Here is a 22709-nt window from a genome sequence, read left to right on the forward strand (position 1 = left end):
GTTAATCTCAAAACCTGATCATAAACTAGGGTTCTTATTTGTGCCACCTTAACTCTAAAGAAAAAATCCAATACCAACTACAATGTATGTACCGATAAGAACTTGTATTTGCTACGCGTGTTATGGGTGACCCAAGATGGCGGCTGTCTGCTTCAATGCTTGTGCATTGTCAGTTAGTCTGGAGGTCAGTGATAAAAACCCACACACTGGGCGGTCCGTGCCTACTGTTGCAGATTAATTCACCCACTACCACCATTTTTCAGAGGCTTTTCACTTTGTGGGTGTGAGTTCAGCCACACAGAGCACTGGGAGTAAATGTTCCGAAGCAAAAAGGTCGCATCATGTAACGATAGTGCTTTTCACTTATTTTGGTCTAGTTGTAATATTAAAATGAATGTATATGTTAAATTCTAAAACAAAATCGTCTTTTGCTCTTTTTTGTTTGGTATAAGGTATTCTTCAAACTTACTTGCAAGAAAAGGCCCATATTCAGAAGGGAAAAAAACCTAGGAATAAAAACAATTGTCAGACAAATTAATTCATCCGACATGCTGCTAACTTCCATTGAAAAAAGAAGAAACTACTGACATTTAATGAAATTAGCTTATGAATTCAGCACCAGATTCAGTATGGAATACCATAAATGTCTTCACTTTCTGGTCATCATAGACCTAGTGGGCGTTGTTTTTCTATTTTTAAAACGTCATAATCTCTTTTCCAATATACAGCTTGTCTTTAATTCACCATTGTTGTTTAGTGGGTTGTTAGATAGCATGTGATACATTTAGTTAATTAAAAACTGAGGTACTGTATTTAAGACTGATTCATTTTTGAGTTACATACACACCTCCCGTTCCTCTGTAAATATTGTAAATTGTCTGCTAGTGTAACCATTTTCTTCTATTAAAACCTCTTTTTATACTCTTTCTGTAAGGAAATTCTTTTGATGAACTTATTAATTTTATATTAATGAACAAAGGTGTTGACCGAGACTTTACATAGGGGTAATTAAACTATGTGTTTTATTAATCACTATACAGTGGAATCTCGATCAGTCAAACCTCAGGGCAATTGGCTCAAAATTTGAGTTAAGCAGAGTTTTGAGTTATCCAATGGATTTTCTATTCAACAATTGACGGGAGTAAGTTTTTACTTTGAGTTAGAAGGGTTTTGAGTTAACAGGTTTTGATTTATCGAGATTTCACTGTACATCATTAGTTTGTTTGTGCCTCATCATCAGGCATTGCCAATAGAAATCATGTATTAATTGCCTTTAAAATTATGTGACTGGGATATTTTAATTCAATCAATGGTTTCTAAAACAGGAATTGCACTGATGTCAAACTGAACAAGCGAATCATGCAAACTCAAAAAATGATCTTGCTTAATATTGTTTCCCTTCATGGAAGACACGGGCTGTCGAACTCAAATAGAGGCAACAAAAACGTGAACTGCCTTATAATATTGCTGAATTTTTATTTTTGTAGAAAGTATATTTCGACAGAGAACGTTCATGTTGAGCAAATTATATGGGTGCACACATAATCTATCAGAATCTTTGACAGAGTTGTGTTGAAAAAACTGGAGTGTAAGGTGGTACCTTTATCATGGATATTTGCAAATTAAAAAGTTTATAATCTACAAAATCTGATGTTCTATTCTATCCTAATAATATGTTAAAAATATGTACATGAGCATTGTATCAAGAGATGGTTTGCGCTTTTGTTCAACAGGAATTTGCATACGTATATGATGAGTAGATCTCTTGTCATTCATTGGTAAGGACATGGAGCTCCATGGTAAGGATTAACATAACAAAACGCACCTCTGAGATGGCTACTTAATGCAATCAATCTATAAATGTCCGATATTGGATAAGATTTCAAAGCCACCAAGCCGGTTTTTAGCAGCGTTTCATACAAAAAGCTGCATTCACTGTGTATGTAGGTTGTTAATCCAACGACATCATAATTATGGGCATGATTAAAATTCTCTCTGATGTATACGTAGGCCTACACTGATAAGGTCGTGGGTGCGTTTTGTAATCCTTACAGTTATGTTTGTTTTGCGCATGTTTGGGATGGATGGAATTACTAGTCACTATAGTGACTATTGAGTCAATTAGCTGTGCTCAAATTTACCAAACTATATGCCCGGCTTGTTTACAAAGCAGAAAATTTTGTGAGTGCACACTCCTGAAAAATATCGAGATTGTGTGATTCTATACAATAACTTGCATTAAAGTTTGTATATTTATACATGCTTTTTTGAAACTTCATTTTCTTTTCCGAACGATATTTATAGGAATATAATGTCCTGTAACAAATAAATGTGCTTGTTTATTTTTTGCAGGCCTTTATACAGTTTAAAAAGTGGTTTTAAATGGCGCGCTCCAGTTCAGAAATTGCGCACAACTATTCAGAACGAATTAGGAGCGTCCCGCTCTTAATTCAAAAGTTGAACTTAATTAATTAATTACTTGTCGTGGGCCGAAAATGTGCGATGTCTCATTGGAAAGCTCTTAACTAATTTAATACTAGAAAATTTTCAATTCAATTTGAAAATCTATTTTTCAAGGTGCCACACTCAAAAAGCACGCATTACCCTTGACACCAACTTTAATTGATGTCATTTGAAGCAAGATTATGCGACGGAGTGGATCCCCCTTAATTTGCGGCCCCAGCCATTTTGTCGAAAAAAATTCATCAGCGTCTCGTTTCCACAAATGAAAAGTTGTACCAATAAGAACGTTTGTATAACAAGTTGGTTTCGGGGCAGGGCGTCCCGGACGCGGAATCACCGCTTATGAGGGATTGGCCGGCACGTGCCAACTTTTATTTGGGAGGCCGATCAAATCCTGAAAATCGCGAAGTTACTGGGAGGACCACGTGGTCAAGCAAATTTGAGTCGACGTAATTAAGGACACTGCAGATTGATGTGTTCTTAGTCCTAGATTAGTTATCAGAGTTCAAAAACTCTCTACGCGGAACTGTAAACCTGTACCTCCCGATCATCAGAACTTCAAGAATTTAACGCCCCATGACTTGTGCGCGCCTCCGCCCACCACCGCCAGCTAGCTCATGACGGTCAACGCAATTTGAAATATGTATACTTCCGCATATACCGTTTCATCAAATAGTTCGGCTGGATATCATTCTTAAAAGCGTAATAGAGAACTTGGATGGTTACAAACACTATTCTAAGAAGATGAAAATAACATGTCTTAAAAGTTGCACACGAAAAGAAAGCATTATGTAACTGTGTGTGCATAATTCTTTCAATTCAACATGAACAATATCGCTCCGCGACCTCGCCATTAACATGCGTTATATCAACAACCTGTGCTACATCGTGGGCTAGCTGGCGCTATTGCGCTATGTAAATAATAATACGGCGTGACTGTACTATACACTGGACCACTTGTAAAGAAAAATGTTATTTCTTGACACCTTTTGATAAGATACGCATGGCTTCACCCTTTTGAATTTAAAAAATGGAAGACGCATCCTGGCGATACAAGATTTACAACGAAATCATACAGTCTCAAGGACAGCAGGATTCCGGCTATTTGGACCAAGAAAATCGGTACGACGAAACAGGAAACCGTTCATCGAAATTGAAACTCGCCGAGGATGTGAAACTTGGCAAAGACCACGGGGATTCGCATTCAGATTCCGATTATCACTCGGATGTTAAACCCGAAAGGAAATGGACAGGAAATAGCAACAGAGATCACGAAAGGTTTGATGGTGGATATGCAGATGAAAGGGCTGTAAACAGTGATTTTGTTGGCCAAATATCTTGCGGTGGGGACCCCTATACAGGAAGTGATCGTCACGGTAACCAACGTACCGCGTCCCAGAACCCCAACGTTTACACCAAGCAAGGTCGGGAACAACCACGACAAGTTGAGCCGGAATATGATCAGATCCACGGCTCATATCGGTACCATCGTGAATCCGAAGACCCGGGAAATGGTCGTCAGGGGAAAACTCAGGAGGATCGAAATGAATCGGGCAAATCGTCAACAAAATCTAGCTTCGCGCCACACGTAGATGGCCCCAAATACGGCAGCCTGAGGTCACACACCGCGGCCAATCCGCAAGCCGATCGGTGGCACACGGGTTCAGAGGGTAGAGCGCGGATGCCTCAGTCATTAGTCACTAGTGCGGGCAGTCATCAAAGCAGCGATTACCGCAGTGATCGTGCGTCGACTAAGGTGCAAGAATCACGGAACAACCACGATTCATCTTCAGGGAAATACAGTGATTACGAGTACATTCACGAGGCTTACAGTGGCGGGCCTGACCAGCAGATACAGAGGGGAAATCCTGGGGAATACTGGGACAACAGGCAAACATCGGCAATCACCAGTGAGGGACATTCGCGTGAACCCTCGGGTGTGAAACAGCAACAGCGGAGCTCACGTAGGTCTCACAGCAGGTCAAGTGATCAAGAGGGTTTTGTGTATGCCCCTGACATATCACAGAGCCCATCGCAGGAACATCAGCCACATTTGTCAAGATCTTTGCAGTCTGCCTTCCATTATCCATCTGATCAGCAGTTCTCGTCTCGCCACTCAGGGTCTGGCTCAAATCGTTCCTCCATCACCAGCAGCAGCTCGGCCGACACTGGTTCCAGTCACTCACAAGACAGAGAATGGGCAAGAGTTAGGCAGAGCAACAGGAAAAACAAACATTACAAGGAGGGTCTGCAGGAGTCCCAAAAATCACCCCAATCAAGCGACCTACAGCAGCCAAATCCAGACAACCAGGACTGGTATAGACTAGTGCAGAAAGCAGAAAGAGCTGATGCACGTTCTGTTTCAAAGGAAGCTTCGTTGCCACATTCAGGTTACCGTCCACCACCATCATCATCAGCTGAAAAGTCTTCCATTGCACCAACAGAAGCAGAGACTTATTCTCAAGAACCAAAGTACACAAACAATAAATCTGCTTCAATGCACTCAAATAATGTACCAACAAAGGTGAATGGTGCAAAAATCGCTCAACGTGACGCAGTAAATATGAAACAAACGGGGCCTTTGGTGACCACAGGTTTTGCTTCTGAGCCTGTCCGGCCTTTAAGCAAAAAGACGCATGGAACAGCAGAAATTGCTTCAGCTCCTTTGCCCAGAAAGAACCCCCTCCTCCGTTATGACGTTGTCCCGCCCAAAGGAAATGGACCATCTGAGGCAGAGCGTAAACTGGAAGAGTTGACGAGACAGCTCGAAATTGAATTAGCTGAAAACCCAGATGGTGAAGAGTTTGGTGAGTTTTCTTGCAAGGGAATCTTTAACAAAAATGAAGTATAATCCCAGGAGAAAAATAGTGTGACATCTGGCTCTTTGTCTTCTGTTTATTACTGAAACAAAATAGCCTACTCGTACATTTCCGATGTATCCGTTATTATTTCCGAGAACCATTTGTATTTTCCTATTTTTGTGAACTTTAATTGGATGACATGTTGGAACTTTCATTTTTCAAGAAAAGAACTTAGGACTAACCATCGCGTTTTCGAGTTTCAAGGGAAACCTATAGTTGTATGCTTTGCGTCAAAAAATATGAAAATGCACTTTCACAGCTTTCTCAAAAAGTGTATCTACTGAGCTCAAATTTGAACGTGCTCATTTTCTTAACAAGCTTCTTCAGAAGTATTGTTCTTCGAATCGACCCCCCCCCAAAAAAAATCACATTTTTTGCAAATGGTGTTCAAATTTCAATGCCTTTAAAAAGATTGTTTCTGGCCTTCATGTGCAGTACACATTTTCCAGTATTTCACTTCCATGTAAAGTGTTCATGAATAATACATGAAATAATTACAGATGATGTATTTGAGACTATGATGTTGAGACAAACACACAATCTTGTGTTTACTGTGCATTGTACCCCGAGTGAAGGTTAATATTAAAAGTGGGTCAACATGTTTTCATATGGTGTTGTATGTTTTTCTGTTCTACAGGATGCTGCGTGAAGTGTGGGGAGAAAGTGACTGGCGCGGGGCAGGCATGCCAGGCCATGGGGAACCTCTACCACACCAACTGTTTCACGTGCTGTTCCTGTGGTAAGCCATATCTACATGTTGCAGTCATTATGTTGACCCCTAATGGGTATATGTCATGCCAAATGACATAATTCTGTGGTTTTATACCACATGTGTATGTAAATTTGACATACATGTACATGTAAGGTTTTGCCCTACATGAAAGTTATTTTTTAAGTTTTGGGCGCGTTCGGTCGATGTGCACCATCGATCGATCGCATTGCGCTATCGGTCGATCATGACGCTAGTAATGGTTGATCCCACCAGTCGAACACCATTTCTTTCTAATTCACAACTCTGGAGGATTTGTTTTTCAAAAAGGTAAGTAAAGTCCGAGATATCCTACAGAATCGACCCATCGCGCAAAACGATCGACCGAACACGCAGATCAACAGATTGCGCCCAACATGAACACTGCATAGTCAACTGGTGTTGTTCAAGGGCTTGTGAGAGAACATCACAAAATTATACACACGTCTGACTTTTACTTGGAACACTGAAATTAGCTATGGGTGGGGCCCATCTATAGCTGGGCCACAGCGTCCGGCGCAACTCCAGTCCTAACTATAGTTGGGCCGACCCAACTACCGCACTATAGTTGGGACAGTCCCAACTATAGTTGGGACCAATGCGATAGTTGGGGCGTAACAGGGACGCATGTATCCACGACCTCCTGCTAACTAGTGTCACAGACATCTTTACCACTCAACCATCAAGCCTGCCAGGGTCAGTTAGAGTTTCTGCCCAGGTAGCCATTGACTGAGAGGAAAGTTTACTCTGCTATTTGCACAGGAAATTTGCACAGGACTTAGTTGAAATCAATAAAAGTAGCCATAATCATAATAGTGGGAGTGTACAATGTATTGAGCATGTATGAGTGCATACATGTACAATGTATATACAGTAATATAAATATGGAATAAGTTGCTCTCGACATAATCGTACTCATAAGGGTCTATCCTATCTCCTTGTTGGACCCAGGTCCAACAAGAGGATTTCGGGGACCCTTTTCACACTAGCAACAATCCAACATGGCTTCTATGTATGGGTCCGGTGCTCTACAAAAGTGTAACCCTGGATGGGACCATGTTGCGCGTACACACAACTGTTTGAAAACATTTGAACCTACTTGTATCTGTCCGTACCACTCACCATGGATTGCGTTTGCGTCCTTCACTGTGGCTGTGCGAATGCACAAATAGAACTGGTTGGGTGTTAAGAATAATAATATGCACGTGGCTAAAAGCAACTGCGTGCACATGTCGAATGAAAATGCCCATTTCCTATCCAAATCGGTAGATTAGCTCATTGGCAGTACGTGTACAAATGCCTTACATATTGACAAAGTCTGGGTTTCTAAATTCACATTAAAATAACATGAATTGGTCTAAACCTGACGTGTCCGGGCACGTGATATAAACAGCTTGTATCTTGACCGTCCATTGTCTACATATCATGGACATTTTTTTGCGCATACTGCACACTGCACAGACCAAGCAAAATCTGAATTGGCCAAATCTAAGTATAAAAGACCAGACAAGTTGAACCCTGTGTTGATTTCAACACAGTTCAGGCATGAGATTTTTCAGACTTTTTGAATCTGAGAGAAAGACATATTATCAGTATAGAGAGAAATGCATCTTTCAGACATTTCATTCAATTTTCAGATTGTTTTATAAATTGACATTGACAATCTCATCCCAGACAGTTAGGCAAGACAGATAGTGTGAAAAGGCCTATGTAGCTATTAAGTAGGTCACCAACAGTGTTATGTACATACTTCAGCATGTGCAGGCAGGCAAGCCCATCTGGTCTGTCTCAATCCCCCAACAAAAGATTCCAGGATTTGTTCAGATGTTTGTTTGACCTGAAATGACCTGACGCCATTCAAGATGACTGATAACAACCCAGATCTCAATTCATCAACTCCCACTCATGCCAGAGGTTCTTTGTTCAACTTGCTTCTCAATGTCTCGGGTTTCTCTGCATACTGCGACCAAATTAGGAATGTGTTTACATTGGGCAAAAATACCAAACCAATTTTGATTGACCAAGGGAATAAATTGGCATTTTATGTGTTGTGTACAGTATTAAAAAGTCAGGTACTAAACGCCACAAAAAAAGAAAGTCCATACTGATTTGGAGAGGCCATAATTTTGAATCTGATTGTCTTACACTGACGTCATTTATATAGACCTTGAGGAAATTTTGTTAGCTACATTTTTACCCTGTTTGCTACCAAAGACTGTAAATCGTCCAAGATTGACAATAGTTTTTGAAAAATTACACAGTTTGAAAAGTTGCGCAAACACATATGCCTGTAATTTGCCCTTATCCACTGCACAGTGCCCGAACAAAGCACGGGTACAACTGTAATTTAATTTTGCATGCTCCCATGCATTCAAGCAATGTGCGATCCACATTCCCTTCGGTTTGTTTCGGGCAGTGTGTTTTATAGCTCCGTGATGTAACATTGTCACGCAGCAATTTCATGTAAAACTGCATCCTTGGAGATGTTGAAGGGCCCATCACTGTTTTTTTTTTTTATTGATACAGATCAGAGTGATAAAATAACATTTAACCCAAAAAATGGAGAGGTGGGTTGCCCCACTACCACTAAGTGACGGCACCACCCCTGTACATTATTTTCAATACTATTGAATTATCCCCCCCCCCCTTAAACCTTTGTCCGTTTACATTACACATGTACCAGTACTATTTTCAGATGCTTGAACCTATCGCAACATCTTGAAAGAATTGAAAGAAGAACCAAAACATATCCACTTTTTATACAGGACTTGTTTTGATCACAGAACAAGTTTCAAAACACAAAATAGGCCTATGCAACTTGAAAGTGATTCATGTGGACCAGGACTTGTGTGTAAATTTGCCTGACCCCACTCCCTACACACATGTAGTATTGCTGTTCTATCACTTCTTTGGAATTGAAGTGCCCAATTCAAAAGAATTTACTGCATGCATGATTCAGTGGCTGGCCCTTCAAGGTAGAGCTAGCCATCCTTCACTAAATACAGGAAGCACAGTGCGGTACATGTAATGAATGGATGTATTTGTTGTTCATGAATGGCTTCTGGGAAAGTTACTCAATGGGATTTTGGCAGCTTCCGGGTAGCTGTGCTGAAAAAAAAATTGTTTACATTAAAAATAATATCCGTGCTTTCAATGTAGATGTACTGTACAGGTGTGTATGTACTTTTTTAATTGTGCATGTACACTGTACAATGTGTACACGTTAGTTCTACCGGTACCAGTATGCTTTGTACGGGTCTACATATGTATGCATGAATTTATGGTCTGCTACATGTGGCTACATTGTATACATGGAATTTTGTTGACAAATCTGTTATATAATGTATACATAATTTTTTGTGAATAAATAAGATTCTGGTTTCTAAGCTTAAACATTTTTTTTTTGGGGGGGTGTATTACATATATTCTGTATATTTTCACAAAATACAAATATACTATGCTGAGTACACATATCAATGAAGGCACAATTTTCTTGTTTTATTCTTGTCATACACAAATTTGAGAGACTATATGAAAGTCCCATGATTGAGACAAAAGCAGGGTTGTTTACATTAATGATTTAAAAAAAATTTTTTTTAAAGAAACCCAACTAAATATTAAAAAAAAAAAATATTGAAGTCAATAAAAACAGAAAGAAATAGGTGTGTCTTTGTGTGAGGTATCAAAAAAAGTCATATTTAATACATTTCAACACCAATCTGTTAAACTCTGTTTATTTTGTATTGCACCTAATACCGGTACCTTTAAACATTCAGAGTCGGATTCTGTTGGGTACTGGTAAATAACGACAAGTTAGACTCTGTTGGATCCAGCAGCAAACAGAAAAATAAGGCACAGTTGGATTCTGTTGGATTGAGCATGCCAGTCAGTTTTCTTGGGACCAAGGGCTAGCAGCTCGACCCTGGTAGAAAATCCAAAATATATGACCCTCTACGTACACATGGGGTCAAGTGTACAACTTAACTCATTAGATTTGTGTGTATTTCTTTCTTTGCGCAGGAAGAACATTGAGGGGCAAGGCATTCTACAATGTACACGGCAATGTTTACTGCGAAGAAGACTATCTGGTATGTTTGCCTGGTATTTGTTCTGTTCAACAAATAAACCTAAAATTTGTCATAAAAAAAATGGTAAATTTACGAAATTGCCAGAAAAAAAGGAGATCTCTTGCACATTGCACACGTGTACGTCGGGTGTTAAACCTCTTTTGACGTTGAATTTTCAAGTGTTTGTAAAAACTAATTTAATGTACATGGACATGTAGTACTACATGTACATTGTACTATATGTACAATTCACCAGTACCACACACTACCAGTAAGAATACATGTAAATGTGCTTTATTGGATTCTTGACTACCAGCTTGTATACATTTTGTATTCATTTCTGTATTGCAGTATTCTGGCTTTCAACAAACAGCGGAGAAATGTGCGGTTTGCGGGCACCTCATTATGGACACAGTAAGTACATGAATCGCAGTATGTGAGAACTGCAGGTAGCGCTTTATGGTCACTTCTGAGAGCTCCAATATAAGGGGCACACATCATGCACCTACTGGTTTGTGCACATAGGGCGCGAAGTACGCCTGACTAATTTTTGAATATGCCATTGGCAGGGCGTCTGAATGTCCCTCCCAGTTGTCAGTGGCGTTCTACCAGCAAGTGGGGGTGAATACCACATTACACTAGGGAGCGCTCTTCAGGATATAGATGTATCAATATGTATACTTGCGCTTACATCAAAATGGCGCATTTAAAAAGATTTTGTACCGGTACTTTGTTTCTCCCTTTTTCAGTGCTATTTAATACATTTTGGTTGTTGAGATGTTCGAAAAATACCTCAAATCCACTCCCCCCCCCCCTTCTCATCACGAAAAAGTGGGGGGGGGGGGGGTGATTCAGTAGCCCACCCCCCCCCCCCCCCCCCCCCAATTATCAAAACAAGTACAAATGAGATATGTTATAGGCTGGTATTTTGGACATAGTTGGTGACGGTTTTATGTATATTGTACCATTTTGAAGAAAAGCGCTAGCAAAAAACACTCGCTAAAAAAAAACACTGACCAGGGTTCCATGGTTCAACAAATTCATTGAAATCGCGTACTGATGTGACGGCTTTTCAAACTGCATTTCGACGGTGCTAAGTACTAAGAGGACTCGGCTTGCCCTCTGCGGCCAGCGAAAATCCCCCTTTCCCATTCAGCTGAAGACCTAAGTGTAGTCTCTACACTGGAATGCTTGAGCAGAGCCAAATGATTTGTGTTGTTTTGCACAGATTCTTCAAGCCATGGGCAAGTCCTACCACCCTGGCTGTTTCCGCTGCGTAGTCTGCAACCTGTGCTTGGATGGGGTACCGTTTACCATAGATGTTGACCATAAGATATACTGCGTCAAAGACTACCACAAGTAAGTACACACACACACATATATGGGGTCCTTTTCCATGAACATGAGTGCCCCATGCTTAGAGTGAGTGGTATTGATAAAACAGCTGATGTATGTAAAGGAAATTTAAAGATGTGTGAACAGCAAATTGAGATCTTAAAAAGGCAGTTTTCTTGTGCTGTAATAAGTAGGAACATTTGCCATGAAATTGGCCATTGACGACAAATTTCATTAAAACGCTTAATATACATTCATTGTACCAGTACTTGCAGTAAAGTTTTTCCCGACGTGCAGTTATCCTTCATTTGTGGTCATGAACATTCTCTTTTTGTTACTTGCTGCTTTCATCTGTGTCCATTATGTCTTTTGATGCATACTTTTTATATGGTATCTTGATCATAATAACCTAAATCTTCCTCCTTTTTTCTCTCTCTTATGCTTTCCAATAATCCTTCAGGAGAAGGTAATGCTTTGCCATTCTCATCCAACGTTTAGCAAAAACAAGAGACGAGTTTTGTGTGAAGATCTTTTCAAGGAAAGACCTTTTTAATAGGAGAACTGGGGCCGATTTTACGAAAAGCTGAGACGCGTCTTAGCTAAGATCGATCTCAGAGCGGGGACTCGTCTGAAGTCCTAAGATGAGTCGCAAGATAAGACGAGTTTCGTGAAATCGGCCCCTGGAATTGTTAAGTCTGGTTCTATTCAGAACTACATGATTCCTCCTTTTTTGTCACTATTTTGGATGCATCCACAAAACTTATCTCTAGTTACATTATATACTCTCCACCAATCAAAGCCTTCAATCTCATTGAATCAATCTTATTGGTGTTTATATGATGTACATGTGCGGGTTTATACCGGTATGTATGTGGTATTTTGGTTAAAGTTGCGTAAAATTTCAAAAGTTGAAGCCCAATTGTTCGCTCGTACCCGCCGCCCTGCAAACAGGACGCTGGGATACTCTGATGAGCTTCACAGAATCTTGTGAAGGAAGTGGCCTATGACCTATAAAAGCATCTGGCTGCAGCTGTTCAAGACCGCAGTTAGACAATGTGCGCAAATGCTATCCGAAAACCTCCTATAGAATTGCGCACATTCCATACCGGATGTGATTTCTGTTGCATTGCGGACCATGTGGACAAAATTTTGAGCGTCGCATAATTCAATCCGACCGTTCGTGATTCAAAACGGAGCCTGAGCGAGTGACGGGAATTGTAAATTTACAACACAGATAAGTTTTACAGAATTTCCTACATAATTACGCTTTTCAACGAAAAAAAAACTTCTCTAAACTGGAATAAAAGAGTAATGAATCAGTCTTAATGGCCGTTTTAAACCTTGCAGAGTCATGGCCATGATGACGCACAGGTCACTGGTCACGCAAAATCCAACCAATCAGAGCGTGAATTCATCAGAGTATCCCAGCGTCCTGTTTGCAGGGCGGGGGGTACGAGCGAAGCCCAATTGGAACCAAATTTGAATCATAGATGCAACATGGCAACCTTCATATGATAATGATGTCAAAGGTCACATGCAAAGATCATCTGTGGTCAAGTTGTAAAATAGGCTGAAAATGTAAAATTGGTCTCATTTGAAAAAGTTGAAGTCCAATTGGAACCAAACTTGGGTCATATGCAACATGGCAACCTTCATACTGATTAGTTACTCTTAAAAGATAATCGCAAAAGCAGACGAAGACGCATGGTTCGAGAACCATCTTGTTTTTTAATACTATGGCAGCTTTTCAGTTTTTGTTTGAATGTACAAATGTAGTCCTTTCAGTTGATCATCATTTACTTGTTTGCTGATGGTAGAGTGGAAATTCATTCAGCTGTGATGTGTGCTTGCAAATGTTGTGCATCTTGCATCTAAACAATGGAAGCCACACTTTCTTGCAGTAATCCGTCGGTCGATTGTCTCATAAATCTTGTGAATGTTCTGATCACTCACTAACTTAAAGGTTTCTTTTTATTTTACCATCTGACTGATACAGGAGAAGGTAAAGCTAACTTCATTACAGTTTTTCTGAGATTTGTTTTTGTTTACTTGATTTTCTGCCAAATTGTACTTGAGTACTTCTCCATTTTTCTGCAGGCTTTTATTTCATTATGTGTCATAATTACATTATACAATTTTTGTCTGCTATGGTGTAGTCCATTCTTTGAACGAAATCGCAACAGATGAGATGCTAAGCCATTTTATGAATTGAGGAACTTTTCTGGGTTTTTTTGTTGTTGTTTTTTTAATCCTCTCAACAAACAAGATCCCTGGGGCCCTCGGGTTCACTGTCAGTTTGAAATTTTTGTCAATATTGGTGTTTTTCTGTCAGTGTGTGCATGCTCATCGTACTTGTTCTCCTTCAATATTCACATTTTGATTATGAACAATTCACATCAGTGTTGTGTTTGTTTTTGATACAACAATCTTTCCATGGAATGAAACGTAATCTGGTACATTGTACAGTATAAGGGGTACACTATAAGACCACGGTCCGACCAAAGTTCCGGAATTGACGCGGGGACGCGGCTTTTTTTTTTTTCTTCAAGCTTAGATTGTACAGACAAGGTGGGGTACTATTTTGCTTTTTTGGTGTCCTCATGTACATTGGTGTCCTCCATAATTTGCCTTGGTGCTCTCGATCATTTGCCTTGGTACAATTTCCCATTCCTTGGTGCTCTTTGGTAAAAAAAAATGAGCAGGTGCGGCAATAGAGGGCGCTGTTGGAGCTACCGCGGAACATTTTGGAAAAAAAAAAGATTGACGCACATGGTTAAAATCGATGCGCGCGCTGACTAGAGACCGACTTATTTTTTTGTTTTGCCTAACAGGACCCAATGACTACATCAAAATAACATCAGCAGGTCCCTCCATATCTGCATGTGCTTCATGGTACATGGTATTTCCTATTTGTTACATGCATGTGGGTCATTCCAACGAGTTGAGCAGCAGTGCATGTTACATCCATATATCTGGTTATATTATTATTAAAGTACAATGCATTCTAAACAATTGCTCAACGTAAATATTTGTCTTAGGGTGTTTTGATACTTGTGAAAGTGAATGTACTTTGACAAAAATATGAGCAAAAATGTATTAATTCGGATTTAACATTGACACCTTGTCAATGTAATAGCCAAATATTTCTCCCTTTTTGCCTTTTTTACATGTATGTAAAATATTACCCAAACTGACATTGCATATTTATAGTTGGACACCTAATGCAACAAGAAAAGCTTTTGTTTTGGCATACTGTGGCTTTCCTTTTTGATACCTTAATTTATATATATTTTTTTCCTTACAATATTTTTATTGTAAGGAAATGTGAAAGAAGTGTACAGTTTGAAATTCTTTATGATTGTTCAATGTATACATGCATTTGTTTACGGTGTAAATCACACACACACGTGCAACATCATCGGTGAATCAAAGACAGGAACCAAATCGAGGACGACCTCGATTACGAAACATGTACGAAACCAATGAGAGCTGTTGCGAAAAAGTGAAAGTACAAACAAAGGAAAAGGGAAGAGGAACAAAAGAAAATCCTCAATTTACACCATAAACAAACGTGTGTGTACAGGTATGTATGTGTATGTGTTGTACTTAAAATTGAGAAAATTTGACAGATGGCCATGAACCTTACCAGCATGCACGTACAAATACTGGCATTCTGACAAATAGAATAACTTAAAACCAAAATGAAAAAAAGATTTACCAGATTTGTAGCGACATTTTCGAGAGTTACAATGTGAACAGTCAACTCCCATTGACCCTAACCTCCCCGAATCCATCAACATCCATTCCCCCATTTTGGGGATTTTGGTAGGCAAGCCATGAGTACCAAGTCCATCAAAATCCACCCATAGTAGTGGTGGTCTTGTGGTGGATTTCAGCGGATTTGGTCCTGAAGCATTATGTGAAGCAGGGTCAGTGATGGATTTTGTCAGACTTGGTCCAGTACTTAGTAATGGACACAAAGGAGTTATGATGAATTAACATCAAGTCAGCCAGACCTAGCCAAACTGTTTGTTATATATCAGAATTTCCAATTCATTGTGCACATACATTGCGAATGCATGGTCGGGACCGAGGCTTTACAGAGTGATTAAAAAAACCGAAAAACTCCTATTTTTAAGCTCTGGCAATAGCTTCTACATGTCACTTGGTGGTTGGTCTGTCTGTCTTAATTGACCAAATGCCATGACGTGGTCAGATAAATGCACTCTTGCTGAAAGTTTTCAGAAGACCGACATTGTTTTGATCGATGTGCATGCGCGTCTATTTTGTATATGGAGGGAGACATTCCCAAACCGGGCCAGAGCTTATTTGTGCACTCGCGCTTGTTTCAAGACGTTCTGCATGTAGCACGTTCAAGATCTAGGATACGAAAGCCCAACTATTAAGCTTTCTTTTTAGTTAAGAAATGATTCAAATCACTCATGTTCTTTTGCAGTGAACGGAATTTTAAACACAAAAACACAGTTTTTTACGTTGTCCACAGATCACAATAAAGGTAAGTGATATTTCAGCAAAAAGAAAACTATTCACATATCCAGAAAAAAAACATCAGAACACTCTCACAACCATGATAACTGGCACTTATCAAAATATTTATTTAAAAACCTGCTGCTTACAATGTTAAAATAACATTCTTAATTTATTCAAGAGTTTATAGTCTTGCCCTGCCTTCGACTTGGCTACCCCGGAGACTTGTGGGCGTATTCTGGTATTGTTTTCAGGATACGACATGGTTTCAGTTTTGCTGAAATATCACGTACCTTTATGTCTTGCCCTGCCTTCGACTTGGCTACCTGGGAGATTTGTGGGAGTATTCTGATATCATTTTCAGGATACGACATGATATCAGTTTTACTGAAATATCACGTACCTTTAATGTGATCCGTGGACAAGGTTAAAAGACGGTGTTTGTGTTCAAAATTCCATAACTGGAAAAGTACATCAGCGATTTGATAGAGTCTTTCACTAAATGACAGCTTGTTAATTGGGCTTTCATATCCTAGATCTGTAAAGTGCTACGTATGCAGAACTTTTATTAAAAATAGGGGCCCCATTTGGGTTTCATTTTTTTTTTACTCGCCCTGTATGTCCACTATAACCTGACTTTTGTTTCGACAGTTATTATATTAACGAGAGTCCACTGAGCAACTTGTACAAATTCCCAATGCAAATCTTACCATGACATCACAAATTTGCATAAATTTCATTTCGGGTATACATGTATGAGCCAGCCTTTAAAATGCTCACATGATGTACCTGTATCAGTCCGTGTTTTTTTAAAATTTATCTGGCTCTGAACCAAAAATTTAAATCAACAATTGGGTCTTTCCACCATTTTGTACAGTTCATGGTGTTCTTTTCACCTGATTTTTTAACAGTCGATTGGTTTTTCTTTTTTCCCTTCCTGACAGAATCTACGCTCCCAAGTGTGCGGCCTGCAGGGAAGCTATTTCTCCGGTAGAGGTATTTCTTGTATTTGCTGCTCCACTCTGCATCATGTCCATACCATCCTGCAGAGTGGTCACACACCACCTGAGCCTTTTCATTCGCACCCTTTTCACTTCTCTGGCCCTTCTCAAGCAACTGTTTTAGGGCATTTCGCTCTATCCAGAATCTCTGTGCTGGGCCTGCAGCCTATTTCACAAAACTTTACGCAATAGCATAGGTCCACTTGCGCCACAATAAATTGCGTAAGCTGCGCAACATTTCAGGCTGCGCAACATTTCAGTTATGACATTCTCACGAAAGTTTCATAGTGCGCGAGTCGGGGACTTGCGCAACAAATTATAGCGTTACTTGAGCAATCATTTGAGGTGGAGTTTGTTGTGGCATAGCAACTGAAAATGACCTATTTTACTATCAAATCGTGATTGTTGTGGAGACTATTTGTTGTTTGCACTACTTATCAATGCTGGAACTGGGCACTCACAGCTTTGTGTTTGAAGTAAAAGAATTGTTATTCAATTCGGAGAAAGCAGCCTGGTTTGAATTGCGCCCGAAATCAGCATCCAGGACACGTTCTCAGATCTGCGATGTCACGCATTGAACCGACAAATTATAGCAACCACGCGCGCGTGTGGGTCGTGTCAACGCTTGCGCGCACCCATTCACGGCTTCGCCAAATTAAAAACAAACTGCTAATGGAAATTTCCAAACATCCGTCACATGGAGCATCTTTGTAAATTGCCTTCTTTTATTGTCTTCTTCAAAATGAAAGCATGCCAGAAAGAAAAAAATCACAGGGAGTTTAGTGCCATTACTATCTTTAAACCAAGTAAGCTTTTCAACAATAATTTTGTCAGTTACTTTTTTGGAAAGCTGCAAATGATATACTTGAAGAAAAGCCCTGTGCACACAGTTTCAAAAGTCAACAGTGTTTGCTGCAGAATAGTTTTGAGAAAGGATGAAGGGACACAGAACAACAAATATGGGGTACAAAATTGGTACATTTCCCCCTTCCACACTTCCTTCATTTTTGCAATTGAATTGAAAGACATCTTATAAAACATGAAGTTGTAACAGAGTCAGTTGTGCAGTAGGGCTGCAACACTTCCAATTTTTTCTGTTGTTTTTTGTAGTAAATGTTTTTGTTCTTGGAAAAAAACACATTAAGCCATCTTGAAGGCCCAAAAGGGAACATAACTTCTTCTTTTTTTTGGTGGGGGAGGAATTGAACAGAACTAAAGAAGTAGTGAAGTTGATATAGTTTGGTGTGAAACATATGAACAAGTTCATATTTAAGACATTGTTGTGGACAGTTGAAGTGACAAATTTTGGATTCGGGAATCGTTTTACTCTATCAAATGAAGTGGATTCTTTTTTTACAAGACGTGCCTGGAAATTTTTAGCAATCGCATGTAAATGTCAAGTCACTGTCTTTCATCTTCACCCTTCCATTTTCACTAACAAAAGTCTCCGCTCTTTTGTAGATCAGTAGAAAGCCTTGCAGGCCTCTTGCTTCCGTTGTTCTGTTCTGGATTGGATCGGTGTAAATAACGTGGCATTTCTGTACTTTGATTTGGTCCAGGGCACCATGGAGACGGTGCGAGTGGTATCGATGGACAAGGATTTTCACGTGGAATGCTACCGATGTTTGGTAAGTGACCAAAATCTACATCTCGTTAATTATAACTGATGTAAATTTATGAAAAGTTGAACAAAGAAAGGAGAGATTCCCATATCTGGCCATCAGTCATTTTTCCCTTAAATGACCTATAACCCATCAGAAAGTGATAATATGTCCTAAAAAGTCAAAATTAGCAAGGACAAATTTTGAATTTTTACTTCATTCTAAATGCGCACTAACCTCTAGCATCTTCGTGTTAGTGTCTGGCATCGTCCCACCCAGATGTCTCCTCAAACTCACCCTTTGTAACAGTTGACGGGGTACTGAAGGGTAGGGATTCCTTACTTGGTACATTTATAAGTCCCAGCCTAGCACGTGTATAATTAATAAGTTCCATTTTATTTGTGTCTTTGAACAGGACTGTGGACTTCAGCTGTCAGACGAGGACGGTAAAAGGTGCTACCCTCTTCACGATGACCTTCTGTGCTACACCTGCCACATCCAGAGGCTATCTCCTGGAGCTACTCCCTTCTCCCCGCAGCCTACCAGCCCTACGGAGCAGTTCTCACCAGTCTTATCACCTAGTACCACCGTTCCGACTTCAGCAAGCCCACCAGAGACCCCGACAGATCCGACCCCGGGGGCAGCGCATTACACCACCGGGTCCACGGCTCCCAACAGGAGGGTGAACCCGCCTCACTATGCACCCTTTGCCGGAGCGCGGTTTGCCACGCCGGGGACCCCCCCACCGGATCCCCCACCCTACTCGCCCCACGATCCCCTGAGGGACATGTACAGCTCCACCTCCCCGAAAGCAGGGGAGAGGGGGTTCCAGTACAGGGGGTCCAAGGCTGAGCAGCAGGGGGCCCACTCCTATCAGGGAAGGAACCCCCCTGAATCGGGCGATGGTGCTGATGGAAACCAGTCGTCAAGCTACGTTGTGACTGATTTATGAGGCTTGGGACCAGCTTTTTGTATGGTATTCTTAGACAACCTTTTCACTCTGTGAATTCTAGTAAGGAGATGTAAAACAGTTTAATATCAACCTGAATCTTTAGGATTTCAAATAAGCTGAAGCAAGATATAAATAATGACGTGTGTCTAATTTAAGGTTACAATGTGTATGAAACTGTTGTTGTAACTTAAGGTATATTTATAATGCAAGCCATTTCACTAAACTGCGATATAATTGTGATTTCCTAGATAATGGTCAGTCAGTGTACCTATACAAAATAACAAACGCTTTTGTCTTTTGGCCTTTTGAACAACACAAACATGTGTCAGGGTTAGACTGTTTCTTCATATTTTTGTTTACATAGTAATTTTCAGAGTTCTTGGTTTTCTTGATCGTCTTTGCATAAGGCCTTTTTTTATAAACAATGGTGTGTTTTTTTTTTTTTTTTTTTTTTAAAGTGTCCATCCTAGAATGCGCCCAGTTGGGCTACAAAATGCATTTTTAAACAAAATATGTTAATTGGAAAGAGCATTTAAAAGTAGGATATACATCCACACAACTAGGCGTTTTTGTGTTATTCTTGTAAGAACGAATTTCGGGGGTCAAAATTTTTTTGTTCGTCTTTGATTTCCTATTATTCCTCCATTTTGAGCATTCTGCACTGTAGACAGTTCACTTTAGGGGCGACTGCAGGACACATTTTCCTAAAAAAAAAAATTGAGGTCAAATATGCCTGGAAAATGGTGTGCTGGGATTTTTCAATGTATAATTTTCATTTTACATTTGCAACTTGTTAGAGAGGAAAATGGTGATAGTTTTAGTACTACATTGTATAAAGGAGATATTTTAGATAAGTGTTTGGCAGAGTGTTAGAATATTCTAAGTTGTAGTCTGTCTCGCAACCTTTTTATAACATGTACATTGTATTGGCTGATTTTATAATGTATAGTGCCTTCTTACTACGACACATATAGCTGGGATATATATGTATATGGTAGATAGTTTATGTCCATTTCCAGTTGATGGAGAAAGGCTGAATCAGACATCAAGCAATAAAGCAGCTGTACCCAATGCAAAGCTTTTTGGAAAAAATTGTGTTTTTGCTCCACCCATAAGAAGTCTATGGAATAGCATGCAGGTAAGTGTTCTTTCAGCAAAACAAAAACAATTCACATAGGGATGTATGTGAATTGTTCTTGTTTTGCTGAAAAAACACAATCTTTTTGTGATGCGTGGACAGAAGTTTAAAACGGTGTTTGTGTTTAAAATTCCGTAACTTGAAAAGTACATGAGTGATTTGAATAATTCTTGTACTGAAAGAAAGCTTATTACTTGAGCCTTCAGATCCTAGATTTGGAAAGTGCTACACGCAGAACCTCATTAAAAAATGGTCCTGGCATTTGGGTGTTTTTTTTTTTTTTTTTTTACTCACCCTGTGTAGAGCTTATTTTGTTTAGAGTATGTGTTAAATTAATCCTTTTTTAAACTTGTTTGTTGTTCGAAAAAAGTTGCTATTTTTTTCCTGGGACTTTAGCTTTTCTTTTATTTTAATGTAAATTTAAGGATTTTTACATTGACATTTCTTGAAATGCTGTGCAGCGTGTATGTTCCATCCCATGTTTAGGTAATCCTCCCTTATTGGGCATTGTTGCTGCCACCATTAGTATTGCAGTTTATTTCCATGATATTTTTAGACGTTTAGCATTGAGAAAAAAAATATATATATTTACAATGTAATTCTTTTTATTTTTTAGATTAATTGTTCATAATCTTTTCCCATACATTATGAAGTATATTGGTATGGTTAACTATTACAGTTTCATTTAAACTAAAGGAATAAAACCAATGAAATTTCCGCTCACTTAGATATTGCGTTTGAGTGTTTGTGTTTTCTTTGTATTATTTTGTAGTGACTATACTAGTGCCTAAAGAGAAATATTCGGGGAAATTTCAAACGGAAAATGTGATTGTGACATAACAGTATTTGTAAGGTGTTAAATAAACAAAAATAAAAAAAATTTGCCTCAGGGCATCCCTTTTTTCTATCTTTGGTTTTCATTTCCGACCGACTCATGTGGGCTCCCGACCGAAAGAAAAAGAAGTGCGAGTGCACAATAAGCGCTTGCCGTCCTGCATGAAAGTCTTGCATCAAAATAATCCCTGCCAGAGCTTAAAAATGAGACGTTCAAAAATGCGACGCCGAATTCAGTCCACTTAAAAAAAATAAAGTTCTTGTATTAGGCTTTCTTGTGTTTTCAGTACTCCGTATAACAACCTAGAACCATTCGATCGCTTGTAGCCTTGTCAAATTGTTGAGTCTCCCAAAAACTTCCTTGAGCGGGTAGGCCTATACAACCAAGAGCAGTTGCTCCAGGGCGCGTTACCAATGGGTACATGACTGGTATACTGATATAAGATTTTTGCCAAAGGCGGCTAGCACCATAGTAGGACGTAGGCCTTCTAACGCTGCATACCGCCCTCTTGCGATATGTCAGTTCTCCCAGCTAAACCACCAGATGTCTAGACTGCCCCCCCCCCGTTTTTCTTTTCTCGGGGGGGGGGGGGGGGGAAGACACCAGTATAAGGGGTTTCCATGGTCGGACTCAATAACATTTCCCCCAAATTTCCAGGCCACCGGTCACCGCTGCAAGTGCTGAGCAAGTGCTGCAAATTTAAAAAGGGGTGGGGGAGGGTTTCTGAACCTATTTTAACGCTAGTGGGAGCTCTTTTTACTTATAATTTATTATACATTTCAAAAAATCGTACGGTTAAGGGAAGTGAAAAAAAAAATATCATCAATGGCTGTAACATTGAGGTTTCTGCCTAAAATGACATCACACTTTTGCTTACGAATATGTAAAGTTTCATTATCATAAAAAAAAAGGCATCAAAATGTCCTTAACAATGGTAAAATGTACATTGAAAAACTGTTAAGAGGGACACAAAGGTGCATTTCCAAGGATTGCATCCAAAAAATATATTACACGGGCCCTTAAAAAAAATCAGATTAACCTCCATTTTACTACTAATTTCATTTAAGGGACTACGAACCGACGACAACAAGCGATAAAAGGTTCCTCAGTAACGTAAATTGTTCAAATTTGCAAACTAGACGCGATATAGTAATAAAAATAAAATGATCTGAAGTATAAGGTCCATAACATAAACCTTTTGAAAGGTTAGGCTCAGTGGT

The 22709-nt window shown here is 39.6% G+C and overlaps 1 protein-coding gene across 6 annotated transcripts; it reads left to right on the plus strand.

Moving 5' to 3' along the window:
- The first annotated feature begins 3392 nt into the window (after positions 1 to 3392).
- LOC119739301 (Wilms tumor protein 1-interacting protein homolog) lies at positions 3393 to 20764 on the plus strand. Of its 6 annotated transcripts, none has more exons than XM_038214181.1 (10): positions 3393 to 5270; positions 5962 to 6063; positions 10093 to 10160; positions 10491 to 10553; positions 11368 to 11498; positions 11935 to 11940; positions 13471 to 13476; positions 16907 to 16958; positions 18523 to 18591; positions 18980 to 20764. In XM_038214181.1, exons 1-10 carry the CDS (start codon positions 3494 to 3496, stop codon positions 19514 to 19516), a joined length of 2811 nt encoding a protein of 936 aa, XP_038070109.1. In that variant the 5' UTR covers positions 3393 to 3493; the 3' UTR covers positions 19517 to 20764. The 6 variants fall into 6 exon arrangements, with proteins under 6 accessions (XP_038070109.1, XP_038070111.1, XP_038070110.1 ...); XM_038214183.1 differs by having other exon boundaries at positions 16907 to 16952; XM_038214182.1 differs by lacking the exon at positions 13471 to 13476.
- Positions 20765 to 22709: the final 1945 nt, after the last annotated feature.

This window comes from Patiria miniata, unplaced genomic scaffold (assembly GCF_015706575.1).
Source record: "Patiria miniata isolate m_02_andy unplaced genomic scaffold, ASM1570657v1 HiC_scaffold_30, whole genome shotgun sequence".
In the NCBI taxonomy this organism is placed as follows: domain Eukaryota; kingdom Metazoa; phylum Echinodermata; class Asteroidea; order Valvatida; family Asterinidae; genus Patiria; species Patiria miniata.

Excerpts from the sequence above, each read along its gene's own strand:
- LOC119739301 (XM_038214181.1), top strand. The coding sequence starts at position 3,494 with ATGGAAGACGCATCCTGGCGATACAAGATTTACAACGAAATCATACAG. Across the intron at positions 6,064-10,092 it reads TTTCACGTGCTGTTCCTGTG|GAAGAACATTGAGGGGCAAG; the intron begins GTAAGCCATATC and ends TTCTTTGCGCAG. Across the intron at positions 10,161-10,490 it reads ACTGCGAAGAAGACTATCTG|TATTCTGGCTTTCAACAAAC; the intron begins GTATGTTTGCCT and ends TCTGTATTGCAG.